The sequence below is a fragment of the Plectropomus leopardus genome, chromosome 19 (genome assembly GCF_008729295.1).
Source record: "Plectropomus leopardus isolate mb chromosome 19, YSFRI_Pleo_2.0, whole genome shotgun sequence".
NCBI classification, from domain to species: Eukaryota; Metazoa; Chordata; class Actinopteri; order Perciformes; family Serranidae; genus Plectropomus; species Plectropomus leopardus.
Genome location: NC_056481.1, coordinates 11060719 through 11080742, shown reverse-complemented (window position 1 = coordinate 11080742; position 20024 = coordinate 11060719). Strand labels below are relative to the sequence as shown.

Here is a 20024-nt window from a genome sequence, read left to right as displayed (position 1 = left end):
TACAGGCTAATTAACACGGGCTCATATTATTTTTACGTAAGGGCAAGTTGACCTTAGGCTATATTAATTCAAAACGTGAGTACAATTTGATACTTTTAATTGACACCCTCTGCCTGCGGCAGACCTGATCGTCAGACTACGATGCAAGTGCACAAAAGACAAGACCACAGTGACATACAGGTATCATCTGAATACATATTTATTAGATAAATATTAGGTTGTCACATCATCTAACTACATACAGTTCTGCAAGACTAAAAATCACAATTAGTTCCTTTATTTTCTGACCAGTTTAGAATATGAAATGATTGTACATACAATGTACACAATAGAGACAATGGCCACATTGCATGAATCACCTTAGATTGTATCATTTTTCCAACTGCTCATGATATCAAAAAATTGTACAAACTATGGATTTGGTTACAATCTTCTGGACCCGTCCCTCCCACCGCCTTTCTCCCCGACGATTTTCTTTGTAACCTTTTTTTTTTCTTTTTTTTAAGCTTTAGCACCTCAGAGTATGCAGGTGACAGACTAGAACACTTAGGCTAAATATTACATGTAAAACATAGCTGTCCCAGTTCCCCGAACAAAAGAGGTGAAAGTATTTTACAGAGAGGGGAACAAAATGCGGAGAGATACCCACAGACACTAACTAACATTTTCCATATTCAGCCACTTCCAGTAGAGGGGTTGCAAGCTTTTTATTATTCTGAAGAAACAATGCACATTCCCAGGGAAAATGGATACATTTCTGTTCACATGTCTCTATATTCATTTACATATATACAGGCATCCTTGGGACGTCGGATCTAGCCTTGCCCTCAACATCCTTTCCAGGCCAGAATGATGAACATGCCCTTCCTCTCTGTATTTTTAAAAAAATTGTATTCAATTTTTAAAACAACTTCCCCCGAAAAACGGCCCTTTAATGTGATTGTGCAACTACAGATTCGGGGTGCTGCCTTATACACCAGATTGGAGAGCAAAACATAAAATGACAACCACTTCCGTGGGACAAATGTTTCAATTCAGATAGTAAAAAAATGCGGCAGTGTGTCATTAAAAGAGGGACTGTTTGATTTGATGTCTCTTTGTGACATAAATATGAAACAACATGTCAAGTGGTGCTGAACTGGAACAAACAATATTTCTTAAAAGACGCTTAAAATAATGTTTACATAAAAAACCAGGGTGGTTAAATCAGCACAATGCTACAGTTGAAAGAAATTGGATTTCTAGCCTTACAGATAATAAGAAAAACCAGTACAAAATAATTTACCAAAAAACAAAAAAGGGGGTACAAATGTATATGGTCTCGTGCTTTTAAAAAAAGCCACATTTTTCTATAACAAAAATATATAAACAATATCATGGATTTCTTTAAAATATGGTTGTGATATATCTTTAAAATACCACTGTGTATTGACAATTAGCAACAATTTTGATATTCACATAGCTCACTAATTACACTGAAAGCCAGCTGATACCACATCTTTTTTTTAAAACCATTACTGCTCATGTTAACATAAATTCATGGATTTTTAAATACATCCGAGCGTGGAAGAAAATATCGCCATCTGAAAACTGAAATGATGCTACACAATCACTCTGAGCTGACGCAGGGAAACGAGGGACACACCTGTGTGTAAAGAAACAGGTGTGTGACAGAGTGCACCTGGAGGAAAGTGACTAGAAAGCACGGCGACCTGCAGGAAATAGCTTATGAGACGTTTGGACTTGCTCCCCCCTCCCCGCGACGAGGAGGCGAGACAGACAGCTGCTGGTTACAAACAAAGTCAGTGGTTAGATGGGGGAGTCTGGGAGCGCACGTTGTTAGGTCGGACGACGAAATGATCAAAGGACAGACATTATCGAGATGATACAAAAATATTCACAATGATATTTACAGTACAATAGCATTTCTTAAAAAATAATACATTTGCATACTGAACAGCACTCTTCTCGAAAAGTGAAAAACAAATGTGGCAAAAAGGTCTGCACCAATACTGCTTTTTAAAAACCACTTGTTGAACAGCAGTGATGGATAAACTGGTTTCACCCCCCCCCCCACCCCTTATATCTTTGAAATCAACATCTCCTCCCTAAAAGAAACACTCACACATGCACACACTCGCAGTCACACGCAGCACCAAGCAAGCCACTCTCAACCCTTTAACTTTGGTGAGCAGTTTCCCAAAAAGATTTTACGGATTAATTATGCAGCGACGAAAACAAGAAAACCAGCAAACACATGATGAATGCATCGCTGATATCAGCTTTATCCCTTCAATGTTAGTGTTAAATAAATCATACTACAACAAAAACAAAAAAGAGCTGTGGAAACAGCAACTGATAAAAACCACACTATCTTTTTTTTCTTTCTTTTTCTTTTTTCATAACCACTTGGAACAGCACTAGACAAGGGCTTGGCACACATGCACTTTGTAGACTACGTTAACAGCACATCATTTAACAGGGAGAGAGATGCAACGTTGCAAAAATGCCGACACACGAGGCTCATGCGGAGCAGATGGCGTGGAAGGAGTCGTAGCAGGAAGCAGGATCTTTACAGGAATCTCTCGTGTTGTACCTTTCCTTTAAAATCGCTCCTCTGCACAGGAGGTGATAACTATACAATATGTAGAGGTAAGCTATTCTTGGTATGCAATATAAACTTTTTTTTGTGTGTTTTAGTTGGGGCCAAAATCTTCTCCGTTCCAGCTGTCGACCCTCAAGAGGACTGAAAAGCGGGGATATTTCTTTTTGACAAAAATATGTTCGTATCACAATTGTAGACAAAGCCGATCATTCCCAAAATTTTTTTTTTTTTTAAAATGTTGAGCAAAAAATTCTTTAAAAAAGTTTTTTGGATATCTAATTTTTTCTTTTTTTTCTTTTTGCATTGCCAGAATCTCTTGTGCTTTTAAATGATGTGTGGCGGACAAAAACAGTGCGGCTAACCAAACCAGTCAGGGAATGGAGCTGTGACACCGGGAAGCTGCGGCCTCTCAGATTGGAATAACATTATGGACATAGCGCACACTGGCCAGATAGCGCCGTTTTTTTTTTTCTTTTTCTATCAGTTATTTTTCTCTTTTTTACAGTGAATTCCTTTTTCTTCTCAAAAGGAAACAAAACATGAATAAAAAATGCTACAACACGTTCCTAATGTGCACACAAACACCTGTGTGTGGCGTAAAAAAATCAACTGAGTATAGCTGCACAGTTCAAAAGTATCGCCACGGGGTGAGAGGGCGGGGCAGGGCGGGGCGGGGACCCTCCCCCGCGTCCCGCCGTGTCTTGGAGTTTTAACCTCTTTCAGTCAATCTGTGCTGGCCAATGAAAACTGTACAAGAGGAAGAAGAGAAAGGGAGTGCATCTTTGTGTTTATCAAGTACTGAGCGACCGCCCTGGGTTCTCAGGGAAGCTGCAGGCGGTCAGAAAAGTTTATTTGTGTCTGATTTGCCTCAGTTGTTTTCGAAGAGCGACAGAAGGTCGTCGTTGCTATTGCTGGGGAGGTCCGGTGGATCCAGGTACGACAACAGCTCATCCGGGTTGGCGAGCTCTGGAAGAAGCTGTGAGGAAGGAGGAACGTTTGGTCAGCCGCTGAAGTAAAAAACAGATTATCTATGACTTAAACTTTCCCTTAGATTTAAGACTTTTCAAGACTTTTTTAATACCATCGGAATAAAACTTAAGATCCATTTTACAAGAGTATTAAACTGAGGGGAAATTAGTTACCTGGGGGCAATTTTGCACAAAATGTTGTAACTTTTTTGTGGCATGGCAAAAAAAAAAAAGGGGAGAGCAGAACTGGTAAATACGTTTTTTTCTGTGATTTTGTGTTTCCCTCACTCACGTCTTTTATTTTGTGCCACAGTAATAATCATCCGTGCCAATCACGGTTCCCTGCTATACTGATTAAACAAAGCTTTAAAGCAGATCATTTGCATTTATGATTTTCAGTTTCAGTCCTAAATGAAACGTCAAAACTCAAAGGATGATCCTGAATCCCATGTCTTAGCGTTTTAAGGACTTTTGAAAGATTGATCAAACACATTTGTATTAAGGCCTTATTGTTAGATTAATGAACTCACGTCTAAAGATGGCTCAGGCATGTCCGACCCCGCTTGGCTGTCCAAACTGCTGGAGGGGTTGAAGGCCAGGTCGCCGTGGGGATGGTTGTTAGGGCCGGGCGGCTGTTGTTGCTGCTGCTGTTGCTGAGGAGGCGGAGCTTGTCGCGACGGCTGAGGAGGCCCGCTGTGATGTAGCTGCTGCCCTGATTGGCTCCCAGGGTGAGGAGATGCATGTAAGCTCTGCAGAGGAGGACCATGCGACTGGTCGTTGCCGGCAGAGTGAGGTATCTGTGCAGAGACGGGGAAAACAGACCAGAGTTGTAACTAACGGTAATTCTAATTAAGGATGAATTTGTCTGTTTGTTTTTAACAGCTTAATCATTCAGACTAAAGACTGACAGAAAATATGTGCTTCTTTGGTGTATATACTCTGCTCTGCTCAGCTAACTTTATTACTATAGTTAACTCGGAAACAGATAACATAAACAAGGAAGCAAAACAGAGGCAGACAGTACAATACGGTGAAAAAAAAACTGATTTAAAGACTAAGAGGCTGAAAAACAGAGCTGATGAACGAGATCGTGGGAGAACTCACTGAGTCGGGCATGTTGTGTGAGAGCGGCTTGTCTTGGGACATCAGGCTGTTGGGCATGTCAGGTGGGTGAGACAGCTGGGGACCGTGCATGAAGTCATTCATCGACGTACCGCCGGGGGTGCCGTGAGGGAAGTCAAAGTTCCCGTGCCCCTGATAACTGTTTCCTGAAACACAAAATAAAAAACAATAAATTCATGAGAACATTTCTGTTATTTTATGCTTCTTTTGAAGCGTTGCAATGCAACACTTAGAAGATCTTCACTGCGTTGTACCTTGGCTGCCGTATTCGCTGTTGTTGCCGCCTTGCTGGGAAGATAATAACGGGTACGGTGACGGTCCGGGGCCGAGCTGAGCTATCATCTCCATCACATTGGGCATGATCATCTGGCTGGGGCTCATAGTCTTAAACCTCTTGGCCAGCGGTCCATCTGGATCCTCCTTGATGTGGATGTCAGATTTAATCGCCACCGGCCGCCAACTACATGTCGGGTCAATGGTCACCTCCTCAAACTCAGAGCTGGCGAAGCAAAGATGAAATGGTTAAGAAACAAGGAAATGAAGAGAAATACAACACGCATTTCAAACTGGTTTCCAACTTACTTTTGAATGGCGTTCAAGATTCCCCACATGTACTGGTCCACTTCGAGCCCCTCTAACAACGCTGTTTTACTGAGAAGACAAGAGACACGAGGCTTAAAATACTGAGAGACGACAGACACAAAGACTGCATACAGTCAGTCAGAGGTTTGGGACTTGAGTCACGTGATTTGACTTGAGTCGCATGTTTGAGGACTTAAGACTCGCCTGTAAGACTGATAACAGACTTTGACTCTGTATTCATGACGTCAGCTCTGACTTCTTCAGTCGACACTATAGACAGCGAGTACTGTTTTGTATTTGAGCTGGGTAAACTTACTTGCATACAGGACACCGCCATGTCCCCCGCTCACAGTTCAGTTGTAAATATGATTCCAAATCAAAACACTGCAAAAAGAAAAATTAAGACATTTGTTATCCGGTGCACTAGTTTGAGACACTTCTTCCCTTCAGGCCCCCGTTTGACTCTCAGTGTGTGTGTTTACTCTTGCAGTGTTTACCTGAACATGTTTGCAGTCGTGGCCTCTTGCTGGAAGCTGTATTCGCCGGAAGGTGATCGGACATTTGAGGGAAACCTTAATGGCTGTCTGCTCCACGCCGTCCTCTCCGTTGAGCGTTGCGTTCCCCGATGACGCCGCTACGCTGCTGAAGTTCCTCTTAACTTTAGGCAGAAAGAGAGAAAAACATCGCGTAAGCAAGAACTCTGAGAACGATCGGGACACTTTGGTGCAACATGTGACTGCGTTGTTCTGCAAATTGTATTTATTTCTTATTTTATTTAACCTTTATTTCACCAGGTTGGCCCCTTTGAGATTAAGAATCTCTTTTTCAAGGGAGACTTGGCCAAGACAGTCAGCAGTGAAAAACACAAAATTGCAAACAAAGACACAAAAGGAGACAAAATACAATTCACAGGTGCTGAAATACCTTTGGTGATGCAGTGCTCTGCAGGCAGAAGCCTCTTCTTCAGTAAGCCCTGGAGGACGGAGCGAACTGACGGCCTGTGGACCAGCTGCAGCACAAACAAGTGCGACTGCAAGACGAAACATTGCTGTCACAATCACAAACATCCTCTAAAGGTGTTTTAGTTTACTGTTTTAACATGCACATCCGGAGGAAAAACAGACCCGACGGATCATTTTTTAATTTTCCTCTGAGCTTCGGCATTAAATATCATCTTTTATGTCTGACTTTTATTTGTCTGGAAGCTACTTTTTGAGCCTGGATGTCCATAAACCTCTTTTTATTAGTTGTGGAGACTCGTGCACTCACACAGCAGCAGGCGGTGACTGTGATCTGGATCGTGTTCCTTCCTGGCTGGCATACGTGTTTCAAGTGCAGGGGTTTGTGTGAGGTCTTATTGTCGCCCCGCTCGATGGTGAGCGGCGTGGCGTTTACGCTGACTTGCACCGACGCCGGCCAGTTGGTGTTCATCTGACGGTCTTCGTGGTGGTAGCACTTGAACTGCAGCTCCAGGTCCGATCTGCACAGACGAGCATAGAAAAGGTATTCTTTATAGGGTGTGTGTTTATTTAATTTATTCAATTATGATATATAAATAAAAGTATTTGGATTTATTAGAGAGAAATAAATCCAGTAAATAAATAAATGCATACATACTACAGAATAGTTAAAATATTCATTTCAGCATGAGAATGTTATTTACCAGTATATTAATTATGTCTTTTTTGTGTTTTTTTAAGGTTATGAACCTTAATACCTAATCTACTGTATTGACTTTTGCCAAGTCTTGAATAAATACAAAAAGAAAAGGAAGGATTTGAGTTGTCCAGGTTTCCTCTAGTGCTCTCTGGCCAAACCATCGATAGAAGAAACACTAAATAACTAAAGTGTGACAGAATATTATGTAACATAAAGGACAACGGCAGTCAGATTTTGTCATTTCCAATCTTCTCATCAAAACAAACACATCACCATTTATGGGAGGCTAAATTTAGGATGATGTCAGCTCACAATCTGGCACCAGAGACTCTTGATAAGCTGCGGCTGTGAGACTGACTTGAGAGAGGAGTAAAGAGAATTACAATCATCTAAATCAGAGAAAATTAACGCATGAACGATCTTCTCCATGTCAGCTGGGAATAGCAGTAGTTTGATTTTTTTTTAACATTTCTCAGCTGCACATAATATGACTGCAGCCTTTTCAATTTGCTTCCCAAAGGTTAAAAGGAACTGAAGAACACCCACTGGCTCTTGACTACAGGATTCTTATGTGAAACTTAATTTCCCTGTTGACCGAAAATCAAATTATCAACGAGGCCAAAACGAACAATTGACGACATGTTTGCTGAAACATTAACACATTTTTTTCTCTCTCTCAATTTCGTCGTCTTTGCGTAGTTTGTCCTCGTCAGTGCTTACCCCACTGCTACCTGCAGGACAAGCTGTGCAGCAACAAGATAATCCCTAACTGGCTTCCCACCCAACTCTGCCAGTGGTAATTTGTGGATCTCACATGTATTTGGATTATTTGCACATGGCTGGTCCACTGGCAATAGCTGACCCCAGAACAGCAATTCCCAACAAGAAGTCACTCACTGGTGGGCCTCCGAGTGCCATCTAGTGGGCTGCGGAGGTACTGCCAATAGGTTGGATTTCATAGATATTGTTATATTTAAATGAACTCAAGAATTCACATAAATTAAAAATGTCAATTGTTAATGTTAAGTGTTGATTAAATGTTAAATGTTCATTAAAATTCACAGTTTCAGTGACAAGTTTGAATATCACCACGGAAATCACGACACATCATCAGGTACGGTGTGTTTTGCCACGTTTAGCCAGATAACGTTCACATAGATGCAGTGACACAAAATGGATGTGTGTGGTGGAGAAATTTGACCCTAAATACATAAAATTTAGATTTATTGTGACATGTGTTGATGCGTGGAAAAAAAGCACAATGTCTTGAACACGGTGAAATCCTCAGGTGCGGCTGGGATGTGTTAGGAAGCCAAAATAATATTTGTCAAAGAAAAAAGAGGGGCTTCGGGCACAACACGGAGACCGCCCAACGGCATTGCATTTTGCATTTTATGCATTTTTTAAATAATTAATTTAAGAAGGTATTATTTTTTAACAATCAGAAGTGGGCCTTTGCTTACAAACGACTGACCCCTGCCCATAAAGAAACACCATGTGGGATCACATAGGAAATTACTTTAAGAGCGTTTTGATCAAATAGTTGCAAAACATACATTGTGAGCCCCAAGAACCGTATCAGGAATTAAAAGTTCATATATCTATTTCCATCTAATCTCATCAACCACTTTAATCACAGTTTATTAATTGTTTTGAAAAGCTTTTACTGGACCAGAGATGTATTTTTGGAGAGGTAAGAGGTTCTTTAACATACAAAACGCAAACTGTTTTTAGAGATTTAAAAGACCTAAAATTGCAACAGTCATCAGTGAAAAAAGGAAAATGAAAATTTCTGTATTCAGGATCTCTCGCAGGAGATAAAATCTCCGTTCAGAGTATCTAAAAATATACTGTGATTATTCGGCGCAGGATGTCGTACCTCCACATGAGCGTCTGGTGCACAGAGGGCCGTAGGTGGAAGACGTGGTTGCTGACTGCCAGGTTATGCTCTAGTCTGAAGGGCTCGAGGACTACGCCGTCCCGCACCGGGAACGTCAGGCGCAGCTCTTCGTTGTGGTTCGCTGCATTGGTGGAAGAAGAGCCACGGTCAGAAGATTCTGAACTTTTAAAGGAATAATTCACTGTGAAGATTTCTCAGTGACAGACCTGGAGGGGGAGGGAGAGCGGTGATATTTGGTTTGATGTCAGGAGGGAAGGGCGGCTTCACGTCCTGGTTTGGCGACAGGTATGGAGGGATGTTACTTCCTGGGGTCATTGGAGGGGTGGGGTTGCCTGGCACCGGGGAGTGAGGGTAGTTACCCACCGGTCTGGGTGGCTATATAGAAAAGAATAATTAATAAATCAAATTTTCATGAAAACATAAACAACTCAACCAAGAGAATGACAACGCGATGAAAGAAAATTAGTACACAAATGGACTTACCCCGTTCATATTCCCCTGGCTGTACTGATATCCACTCCCGGAGAAGTTATTCGTTTGGCCATTGAAAGGTGGCTCCTGCTGCAATTTGATAAAACAGATTAACCCTTTAACACCTGGATCAACATCAGTTTTCTTGTGCAACGTTTAACCTCCTTTCCCAGGCATTTAGTTCTCTGAAACCTGAGAAAATTTGGTTTGATTTCAATGGGAGAAACAAACAAACATAATAAACAAATCTGCAAGATATGTCCTGCTAATCCCCCCAAAATAGTAAAATGTCACAATGAAATAAAATGATCTGAAAGGGCACCCAGTGGCTCAGTTGGCTGCGTCCTCGCCACAGTGGCCGTGAGTTTGATTCCAAGCTCTGTCCTGTGCTGCATCTCACCCCCCCAGGACAGGAAAAAAAACAAACTAACACATTTTTATAGGTCATTTTCTTGTTTGTTTTTTGTTTTTTACTTTACTTTTCTTTGTTTGCGTATTTTCAGGTAATTTTCTTGTAACTTTTTATTTATTTATTGCTCATTTTTGAGCCATTTTTGTTAAGTTGCTCCTTGCCTTCCTCCCACGTTTTTAAAAGAAATCGAGTCAATTTTCTTAGGTTTCAAAAGGGTAAACAAATTAACCCTTATTATCGGTACCAAAAGCTGCTGACACAAATGGGTTTTGGCTTTATAACCTGCAAATAATCATCACATTTCTGGTCAATAGTAGTATTACTGCACCTTATAATACTGGCCCATGGCACCGCTGGGGGGCGGGTATTGGCCCTGCAGCTGCTGTCCCGGCATCCTCTGGCCGGGATAGTTGGGGGACGGCAGCGGCCTCGAGGGGTTGGGTGTGGGGTACTGTCCCTGCTGGTTGGGGAACTGGCTGTTTGGTCCATACTGCTGCCCACCGTAGTTTGGCTGTGGATGCAGTGATGAACAACATAAACGCCACATACAACAATAAATAAATAACAACAAAAATAACTTTCACAGGATATACGTACATATTTGAATAATATTTATAGCCCATATTTTATTTATTTTTTACAGTAAACAAGCTACACACCATGTGTGTATTTCCGTTATCCTGTACCAGCTATCAATCATGAGCATACAGCATCTGAGTAAAAGGTGCATACAGTGTATATAGATTTTAAATTATTTCATTTTTATTTTGTAATATTTTATCCTTTCTTTGCAATCAAATCACTTTTTTTGCATTTTCCTTTGCTTCTCACTCTTGAGCTGCTGAAACTCAGTATTTCTTCGGTGTGGGATTACTAAAGTCTGATCTTATCTTAACAAAAAAAACATCCACTCACCTCGCCTGGGTACGGCCTTTTCATGCCCTGCATACCCATGCCCTGAGGCCGGGGTCCCGCGTAGCCTTGCTGGGGCATCCTTTGGCCGTGGGCCCCGAATGGCCCCATGCCTTGGCCCCTGGGCTGGTTCATTCCCATTGGGGGCCCGCTCATGTTGGATGCATTCATGCCAGTGCCCATGTTCCCGGGGAGGGACGGAGGGCCGCGGGGTCCTGGCTGGTTCATGAACTGGCTGTTGTACGCCTGGTTTGGTCCCATCTGGAAAGAGGAACTCATCTGGAAGACAAAATGGGTTCAATCAGCCATCTCTGAGCTGACTGTCAATGTGGCAAATTTTGTGAAAAGAGTCTATTAAAAGTCACAAAAGACACAAAATGTTCTACCCTTTTGGAAAAAAGATGTGTGCCTGTTAGCTTTTGTTGGAGTTAAATGCGCCTTTTGGCTTCATCTCGGCTGCTTACCTTCAGCTCTGATATTGATTTGGCCTCGATCAACAATAAGTGAAATGAAAATATGACTAAATGTGTGCTGTTTGGTGGTATAAGGGGAAAATGTGAAATAAAACTGACATTAAATTATGTTGAAGTGTTTGGGAGTGATTATAGATCATAAACTATTTTTGAAGCCACACGTGGAATATATTAAAAAAAGATTTTCTAAATCATTTGCTATTTTTATAAAACAAGGGAGCTGTTGGGTAAGAAATTTCTGCATATATTGCACCATTCATTTGTAATGTCATATGTCTTACAGTGCCAAAATTTGGGGAAATATTTATAAAACAAATATAGACCAATAATTTAACTACAGAAAAGAGCTCTTGGGATAATACATAAAGCTGGCGATTATGAATCTACTGAACCTACACCTTAAAATTAGTAGATAGTTTGGATTTAAAAACATTTGAAATACTTTAAACAAAAGACTTCCTGTTTATATTCCAATTTATTTTTGTAAATTAAGAGAAGGAAATTATAATTTAAGAGGGTTGTTTATTTTTGAAACATGTAATAGAGAACCTATTTTAAACGCAGATGTATTTCAGTTTTGTTCATTTTTGGTTCTCATTATCTATGCAACCAAAGTAAAAAATATTCATTAAAATGATTCATTAGCCTAAATGTACTTCTCTCAGCCTCCTTTTCTGGTATTATTGGCAGCACTGACAGGCACAGTCAGTCAGTGAGCAGTTTTTTGTCGTGTCCTACCGGTCCGTATTGGTTCATGTCCTTGTTCTGGGTTTCCTGCAGGGCAGCGACGGTTGCCGTGGCAGTGGCGGTTGCTGTAGCGGCGGCAGCAGCAACCGCAGCGGCGGCAGCAGCAGCCGCAGGCTGGGTGAAGTCTGACGGAGGACGGGAGTGTGGAGGGATGCCCATTCCTCCAGGTCCAGCGTTCGGGCCTCCAGGGTAACTATGACAAAGAGCGACACAACATATAAAGTGAGCTCAGACCATCATGCTGGAGGATCATTTTTTCTTTGGGATCAATTATAATCAATCTAATTCACTGTCCACTTACTTGCCACCAAAGCCTCCTCCTCCGGGGTAGCTGGGTCGTCCGTACATGCCTTGCTGCATGTAGCCCTGGTTGGAGTTGCCTTTGTTGGGGAACTGCTGCTGAGGACCAGGGAACTGAGGAGAGTTCATCCCTGGATTGTTACCAGACATACCCGAGCCCATCGGGTTGCCCCCAGGGTTCATGGGATTGTTGTTGTTGGCCATCGGATTCCCCAACACCTGACGTGGACATACAGAGAGATAAATGTGTGTAAATGGAGGATTCTTTAAATGAACATTTTACCCCCCAAATCAAGAATACACATTTCAGCTCTTACCAGTAGTTGTATTTATTAATCTAGATTGTTTTGGTGGGAGTTTTCCAGTGTTTTCGGCTGTAGAGAAGTCTTCCATTTCTCTAATATAATGGCGATAGATGGCGCTCGGCTTGTGGTGCTCTAAGCGGCAAAAATACATTTGAAAGCCTCAACAGCAATGTCTCTTTCCAGATCTATGTTAGCAGTTTCATGTAGGAACTATTTTCTTTCTACCAAACGAAACCCGCCATCCGTATCACGGTGTAGAGGCAAACATGCATGTACTCATGGATGAGAGGCTTGTGCTCGTGACAGTGCGAAATGTTGATGCGAGGTGAGCTAGCAGTAGATGCACTCCTCCTTCTGCGCCTGATGCGGTTAGCGGGTGTAGTTGAGTCAAACAAAAGGTTCTTAAATGTCCTACATGAGACAGCGTATAACATTTTTTAAGAGACATTGTAGGTAAGCATTTTTTGGGCACTTTATGCACCACAAGCTGAGTGCTACATAGTTCCATTATATTGGAGAGGAGACAGACATCTGTAACACAGTATCTCCAACACCCAACAACTCACAGCAAAACAATAGAGGACTACAGCTAAGAAGAGAAATATGTGTTTTTGATTTTGTTGTGACCTGTCTCTTTAACATTAGGACATAAAAAAATCTAAATCAAAACATATGTGACTGCTGGTTTCTCTGTCCCCTGATGAGACAGAAACACTGTTACACCGTTGGTCAGGTACTCGATCTCACCTGGCTCTGCGACGTGTTGGTCACGCCCCAGACGGTAGTCACCACCGACAACGAACCTGGAGGCTGATTGGTGTTCTGTTGCCAGGGAACTGAGTCGTAGGGAAAAGACCCATCTCTGCTGAGGACGGATAAAAACACATCACGTAGGTAAATCAAAAACGTACCCTCCGTCACTGCACAAATATTTACAACGGCACAGTCACAGTATGTATGTTTGCGTTTGCTGAATGATAGGGAAACACAAAGGTTTTAGTGTTAGGATTACACAATAAAAGCATGTTCTTCCTCTTCAAACGCACAAACACTGTGTTGTAATTATTAACTACATGTACTTGGGGTTGCTCGGTACTATTTGTCCCTATTGACTGTGCTACAAGCAGTTAGTCTGGCAGTTTGTCTGGCCACTGATCCATAAGGAACACCGGGCTTCATGTGGAGAGGAAGGGCTTTCCCCAAGGGCCTGGTCTGTCTGTTCACACACCCGACACGCACACGAACACACCTCACACACAAGCCAAAAAGCGCAGCAGTGTGAACACTGACCCGTGTGAGAGGCCAGGCTTCATGGAGCTCATGGGGGGCTGCATGGGCACTTTTCCCGGAGGCTCGTTCTGCCTGTTCTTCTGGTGACGGAGGAGAAGGAGGCGTCCCAGCTCCTCACACCACGAGGACAGAAGAGCTGGAGAGAGAGCAGAGGAAGAGAGCGTCAGTGGACTCCTGTGAGAAATCACTGCAGAGGTAACAGCCCTCTACTGCAAGCGCTGCAAAGCTCAAAGCTGATTATGTGAGAAGAGGAGGGCGAAACAACAACTTAACAGAAGCGGCAGAAAAAAAAAGAAATGGCCTGACTGAAAAATGATATGTTAAGTCTTTGTGCAAAATTCTAATTGGCGTTTGGGGAGTTCTGGACCGCCAAATCAGAACAGGTGCACAGTCTGTCAATCCATGTAACTACGTCACTACATCAAACATTTAAACATCTTACAAGATGGGAAATGCAACTTAAAACATTTGAAACCAATTTTTAAAAAATAGTGAGAACATTTAGAACATTTAGTAAAACTGTTGTGTCTTTTCAGCATCATTTTCTAGTTATTTTGCTTTTATAAGAAGTGTTTCTCCTTCTGACAAATAAAAACGTTTTAAACTAAAAATGTTTTCTTGATTTATTGGACTTTGAAAATGGAGCTTTTCATACATTCAGAGGAGAAATATTGCAGAGGTTAAATGTATTACTTATATCAATACTGGCAGCAAATTAGCTGCATTTTTACTGTTAGTCACATTTTCTGTTCAGTTTATAACCTTTCAATGTTTTGTACTGAGATTCACTTTCATTTATCGACAAATGACATAAAAGACTTTCTATAGAGGAACGAACGCAAACAGGAAAGTGAGAGACTTAACCTTCACATAATGTAGACTTCTTCAGATGAATCAAACAGAATAAAAGCACAGAAACTGCATTTGCTTGGACACTTTTGCGCCACTTTATCTGATTGAATGACTGATTCTTGGTACATATAAACCTTCTTTTGCAGTTATTGCTCCATTATAATTATTTTTCTATAATATTTTGCTGTCTTTTATATCTGATTGTAGGATCCACTCATCTGCACTGCTGCTGCCTTTTGGCAGCACTAGTTAAATCTGTTTGCCCTTTGAGGGTCTTTTTTTCCATCAGGATTTGAGTTCTGCATACTGGTGATTTTTTTTGCAATAGATTAAGAAATATTTTCAACTAAACGCCAAATTATATACAACAGCAAGCATGACATTACCCTACTAAAAAAAAAAAAAAAAATCTAACAGGTTAACTACAATGCAAAAAGCCTACAATACTTGTTGCAGGCTTATTCTTAAAAACAGTGCGCTTCATATAGAAATAATTCCTCTCAATTATCACTTATGATCCACTAGACAGGTAGAGACCAGGTGCCAGACCATAAACAGTATGCATCCAAGGGACACAGTAATAGGGGGAAATATATATATATATAAAAAAATAAAATAAATAAAGCGCGGGAAAAGTCTCTCTATTCATTCTCTGTGTGTACTGGTGAATTGCTGCTCACAACAGTCTTTTCTTTGTCTCATCACAAATAAATTAGTTTCTTGTTTGGAGAGTACAAAATTGTGATCTGTCTTTCCTACCCCTACCTTTTGCTGTGCTCATAGGCTTCTCAGAGGTTTCTCAACTCTGAGAACAGATAAAATACACAGTTAAGGCTTGAATTTAATCACCGCGACACATTTCTGACACTCTGCAGGTTCATTTAGAAACCAGTCAATTTTTCTAGTCTAGTCTAGATCTTTCTGTTATCTCAAGCTGAGCTATCTCAGACTAATACAGATCACTGCAGTGAGAGAGAGAATAAAAGAGCATTTTAAGTCCTTAAATTAGGACCGTGCTGACACAAGAGGAATGCTATCTCTCAGAGACTGAATTTAAGAAGTATGAGAAAATGACCAAAATCGCATATAGATGTTAAATTGAACTTAAGTATGTCTGGGAGACATAAGCTGGACAAAGACGAGATCTTATTTTGAATTTTCCTTTCCTCTGGGCTTGTTTCCAATAGCTTAAGAACAATCTACAATAAAACCTGAAATTATATCCCACAGCAAGCATGACTTTACCCTGAAAAACACACAAAAAATACAGGCAAAAAAAAAAAAAAAAAAAAAAAATACAATACAGGCAAAAGAAAAAGACAAAAGCGTCTAAAATAGGGGTCCACAGATTATTTGACTGGCCAATTATTGGGGCAATTATCTGTATTTGCATTTTATTTTAATGATCGCTGATAAAATTAATGAATTAAAAAGAGTGCTTATCAAACTTGGGAATTTTTACTATGGAAAACCTCAGGAAGCTATTTGTATTTATTCTTTCTTTTTATTTATTCTTTTTCTTCCTTAATTTTCACTGAACTTTAAAAAAAAGTTGCCGGGAACTTGCTGTGTTGAAAGTTTCAGTTTTAGACAAAACATTTGCTAAAGGCATTTAAACCAAGTTTTGTGTTGGATTTATATTTCAAATTCTAAATTTCAGCAGAAATATTTTCATTTTAATTGTAAATGCTTCAAAACATCCGTTATCAGTCTCATTAACTTCTAACAATCGGTATAGTTATCTGCCCTGAAAAAACAATATCCGTTAACCCCTACTGCAAAATATATTGCATTATTTGTTAATTAAAATGCACACTGTAATGCAAGGTGAGGAGCAGATAACTTTTAACTCTTCAAAATGCAAAAAAGCTTTACAGCGCAGATTAAAAAAAGAAAAATGTGATTTATTTGAAACTCTAGTTCAGAGACAACCTTAGATTTTTATAGAAAAACTATAGAAAAATTCTCTTACAGTAAAAAACAAAAGACGGCGATGAGCTTCCTCGCCAGCATGTCATTGCAGCTCTTGGCCACTAGGGTTCACTCTGCACCTGCCAGATGGACTCCAGCCACTTCCCTCCTCACCACCTTCCTTCCTACCTCCCTCCCTACCTACTGCTTGGTTAGGTAGCCACCACAGAGTGCGTTTGATCGAATCATATGCTTTTCATCTGCAGTGCATGTTTTTGTACTGTGCCAACTACAAAAGACTCACTTTTCCTTTTTCTCTCCCTCTTGCTTCCCCGGCCTCCTTCTAGCCTCTCTCTGAGGCGTCAGAGGAGAAAAGGGAATGTGGATTCAATCAAAGAGCAGGGCAGCCACCTCCTCTTATGATTCACAGCACTTCTAGGCTGACTAAGGAGCGGGGGAGGAGAGGAGGGGGTGAAACAGAGCGCTCGGTGATTTCAGCTGCGGTTCACGCAAAAAGCCACGTCAATATGACAGCAGACAGTGCAGGCTGTCCTCGCAGGCAGATCCACCCTGCTGCCACATGCAAGGATGGGCCTCCACAGCACATATTACACAGAGGAGGAGAGAGAGCGATTAAAAAAAGGTTGAGTGAGTCAGTGAGAGAGGCTAATGGGGCTGATGGGAGGGAGGGACAAACAAAGGCTTCTGACTCCCATCACAAACATGGAAACCGAGAGATTTGACCACACATGAGTGCTTGCAAACAGTAAAAGGAAAAGACGCCTCACCGGCTCATATTATGAAATAAATAGATGTCCTCTGAAATTTATCGAGGACAAAAAACAGCGTTTCAGCATCGACTCACAAACACACACCTTCTCCTCTCAGAGCATCGCACCCCAAAAGGCACGTCCTCTCCTTTCATTTGAACACTGAGCACACCAGCCTCGCTCAGTGTAAAGATGAGGGCTGGAATACAAAAGACATGTACAGATGGTGCCAGCAGTCTCTCTGCCTCTCCCTCTCCCCTCCCTCCCACTCCTTTAAGAGCAGCAAGGGGCTCAGGCGCAGAGGCAGCTGGGTTTTTTCCTCCTTCCCACCCGCTCATGCTCTCTCTCTTTTTCTCCCCCCCCCCCCCCCCCCCCCCCCCCCTCCTCCTTCCTGCCTCCTGTTCTTGGCAAGGCAGGTGCCAGGAGACAGGCTGTGCTGTTCCTCCAGAGGATTGATCTGACTTTACCACGGCTGCGCTTTAGTTGACAGAAAAGGCCTCTCAGGTGCTCTTCTCCTAAAAACATCACACCCGTGGGTAGATGCATAGATTTGTAGGTTACTTTTAATTAAATATAACCAGGCCCAAGTGCGGCTAATAGGTTTTTACGAGTTTCGCATCGATGTTAGAGTGTCCTGTGGTGTTTCAGCAGCACCCTCCCTCTTCCCTGACCCCCTTCTGATGGAGAGAGTTTTCAATTCAAGGGCCTGGCGACCAGCCAGCATGTTACAGCTCAATTAGGTCCCATTATTCTCATCCAACAAGGGGTAACTTGCACTTCTTCTATGTTGATAAACATGTCTCCACAATTTATCCCCTAACCGTGCCACCATGAGGACGTCTGGCGGAGAGGACGGCATCCTCGTTTCACACCTACATCAACAGCCGCAGGACAAAAACAACAACGGGCCGAGCAGCGAAATGACAATACAAGAGAAAGAAAAGCGGGGGGAGGGAGAGAGAGAGGGAGAGGGAGAGGAGAGGGAGCGAGGGGAGCACCAGAGCTGCCACTTAAAGAGGAATTATTCTACCCCACCATTAGATAAAGGGCTTATCACCCACACAAAATTATCACCTCTGCTGAGCACCAACCTGTTTAAAGGAGAGGCGCTCTGTCATTGACTCAGAGGATAAACTTCAGGTTTCATATGACAGGAGGAGGAACAGCCAACCCGCTACTCCTCAGTCTCTCCCTCCTCCTCCTCCTCCTCCTTCACCCGAGCATCTCTCAGGACAGTGCGGATGACGAACACAAAAGGATTACTGTTTTTCTTCTCCTCTCCTCCCACAGACGGCCTTTCAATAGACTCGTCTGTTTTCCCTCCCTAAGAAGAGCCAAAACTGGAGATAATCGTCTCAGGTGTAGCTCTTCCAAATCACGACGGCCATTCTGGAGTGAATCAAACTGCCGTTTGGTGCTACAGAGCATCCTTTTGCTGTGTTTACATTGGTCTCCCTGGCGGCCATGGGTGTCTGTCTTCCATAAGGAGAGGTGCCTATCCTGTTTGCCTTGTAGATAGTCCCAGAAGGGCCCGGCTGAGTCTGAGCCGTATTGATATTCTGGTGCTCAGCTGTGCAGCCTGATGGTCAGCCGCGGCAAAGGGCGGTAAACGCATCTGCTGGGACTAGCTGGGTGGTTCAGTGGCCGGGCCTGCAGCTTCCAGCTTCACTCTCTGTCATAAAGCCCCGGGGAGACGTGACAAATGACATGGACTGCATCCCTGACAGTTGTTCAATGCTCCTTCCAATGGTAATGCTCCCCCACCCCAACTTTCACCGCACACTCAGACAGCAGGCAGAGAGATAAACTGTGCTGATTAAATACCTTGATTCTGCCTCTTTTTGCTCAACCAAAAGAAAAAGGCCCCTTAATTAAAGGGTCAGTCCACCCAAAATTACATGGTGTCGAGCCATTTTGGTTCGCACATATTCTGAGATATCTGTCTCTTGGATTTCTGCTTCTACCCCCAAAACAATAGAAGAATAGAATTTCATTTTTGCTGCTCAGAATAATATTTATTGTAATGTGTCTTTCCAGCAATAAAGTCATTTTAACTCAATTTTTAAACAGTTTTGTTGAACAGCCTTCAATGGTTGCTTTTGTTTTCCAGTTTCTGATGCCAGTACAGATTGTTGAGAGTGAACAAAACATGAAAAAAAGAAGCTCTTTTCAGTCATCTCAACTGCAAACCTTCTGCCCACCACGAAACAAAAGGCAGATTTTTCCCAATGTCTCTCATATCACAAAGTAACTGAAATAATGTAAACACAGTTACTGTGGCTAATTAACTATAAATCTGTCTGCTGGTGCTGCCGACAATAAAACTCAGACGCTGAGCTATAAATCAAAACATATGCTTTTGATATCTGCGGGGAGACTCCCATTACAACAGCTATTAATCCCTCTTACCAAAGCAATTGTTCTGGTAACACTTTATATTAATATATATAATATATATATATATATATATAATATATATATATATATAAATATATATAATATATATTATATATATATATATATCACCATTAGCTAATTGCTTATTTGCATGCATATTAGTCGCATATTGGCTGCTTATTAGTCATTATAAAGGAAATATTAGTGCATCATTCTGCATGACCATATTCTACAAATATTAGGTCAAGAGTTTTCCTTCAATAAAATCCTAATTACTGCTCAGTTCAGACACCTTCACAAGTATTTAAACCACTGAACCCTCAGCAAACTGGCTTGCTTTACTTTTAA

The 20024-nt window shown here is 41.7% G+C and overlaps 1 protein-coding gene across 4 annotated transcripts in view; it reads right to left on the bottom strand.

The window, feature by feature from the left end:
• Positions 1–3133: 3133 nt before the first annotated feature.
• The window catches only part of LOC121958533 (zinc finger MIZ domain-containing protein 1-like), a 143713-nt gene continuing 126822 nt past the window's right edge, over positions 3134–20024 (bottom strand). Inside the window, exons 6-23 of one of the 4 annotated variants that reach the window (XM_042507502.1) lie at positions 13747–13882; positions 13204–13321; positions 12153–12370; positions 11843–12044; positions 10635–10910; positions 10048–10230; positions 9320–9397; positions 9043–9211; positions 8816–8957; positions 6547–6757; positions 6202–6307; positions 5775–5935; positions 5594–5661; positions 5278–5346; positions 4950–5194; positions 4678–4841; positions 4104–4370; positions 3134–3581 (exon numbers count right to left, since the gene is read on the bottom strand). In XM_042507502.1, coding sequence (XP_042363436.1) covers positions 3474–3581; positions 4104–4370; positions 4678–4841; positions 4950–5194; positions 5278–5346; positions 5594–5661; positions 5775–5935; positions 6202–6307; positions 6547–6757; positions 8816–8957; positions 9043–9211; positions 9320–9397; positions 10048–10230; positions 10635–10910; positions 11843–12044; positions 12153–12370; positions 13204–13321; positions 13747–13882 — 2921 coding nt within the window. In that variant the 3' untranslated portion in view covers positions 3134–3473. The remainder of the gene's footprint in view (positions 3582–4103; positions 4371–4677; positions 4842–4949; positions 5195–5277; positions 5347–5593; positions 5662–5774; positions 5936–6201; positions 6308–6546; positions 6758–8815; positions 8958–9042; positions 9212–9319; positions 9398–10047; positions 10231–10634; positions 10911–11842; positions 12045–12152; positions 12371–13203; positions 13322–13746; positions 13883–20024) is intronic. The other 3 variants (XM_042507504.1, XM_042507506.1, XM_042507503.1) reach the window with 3 other exon arrangements.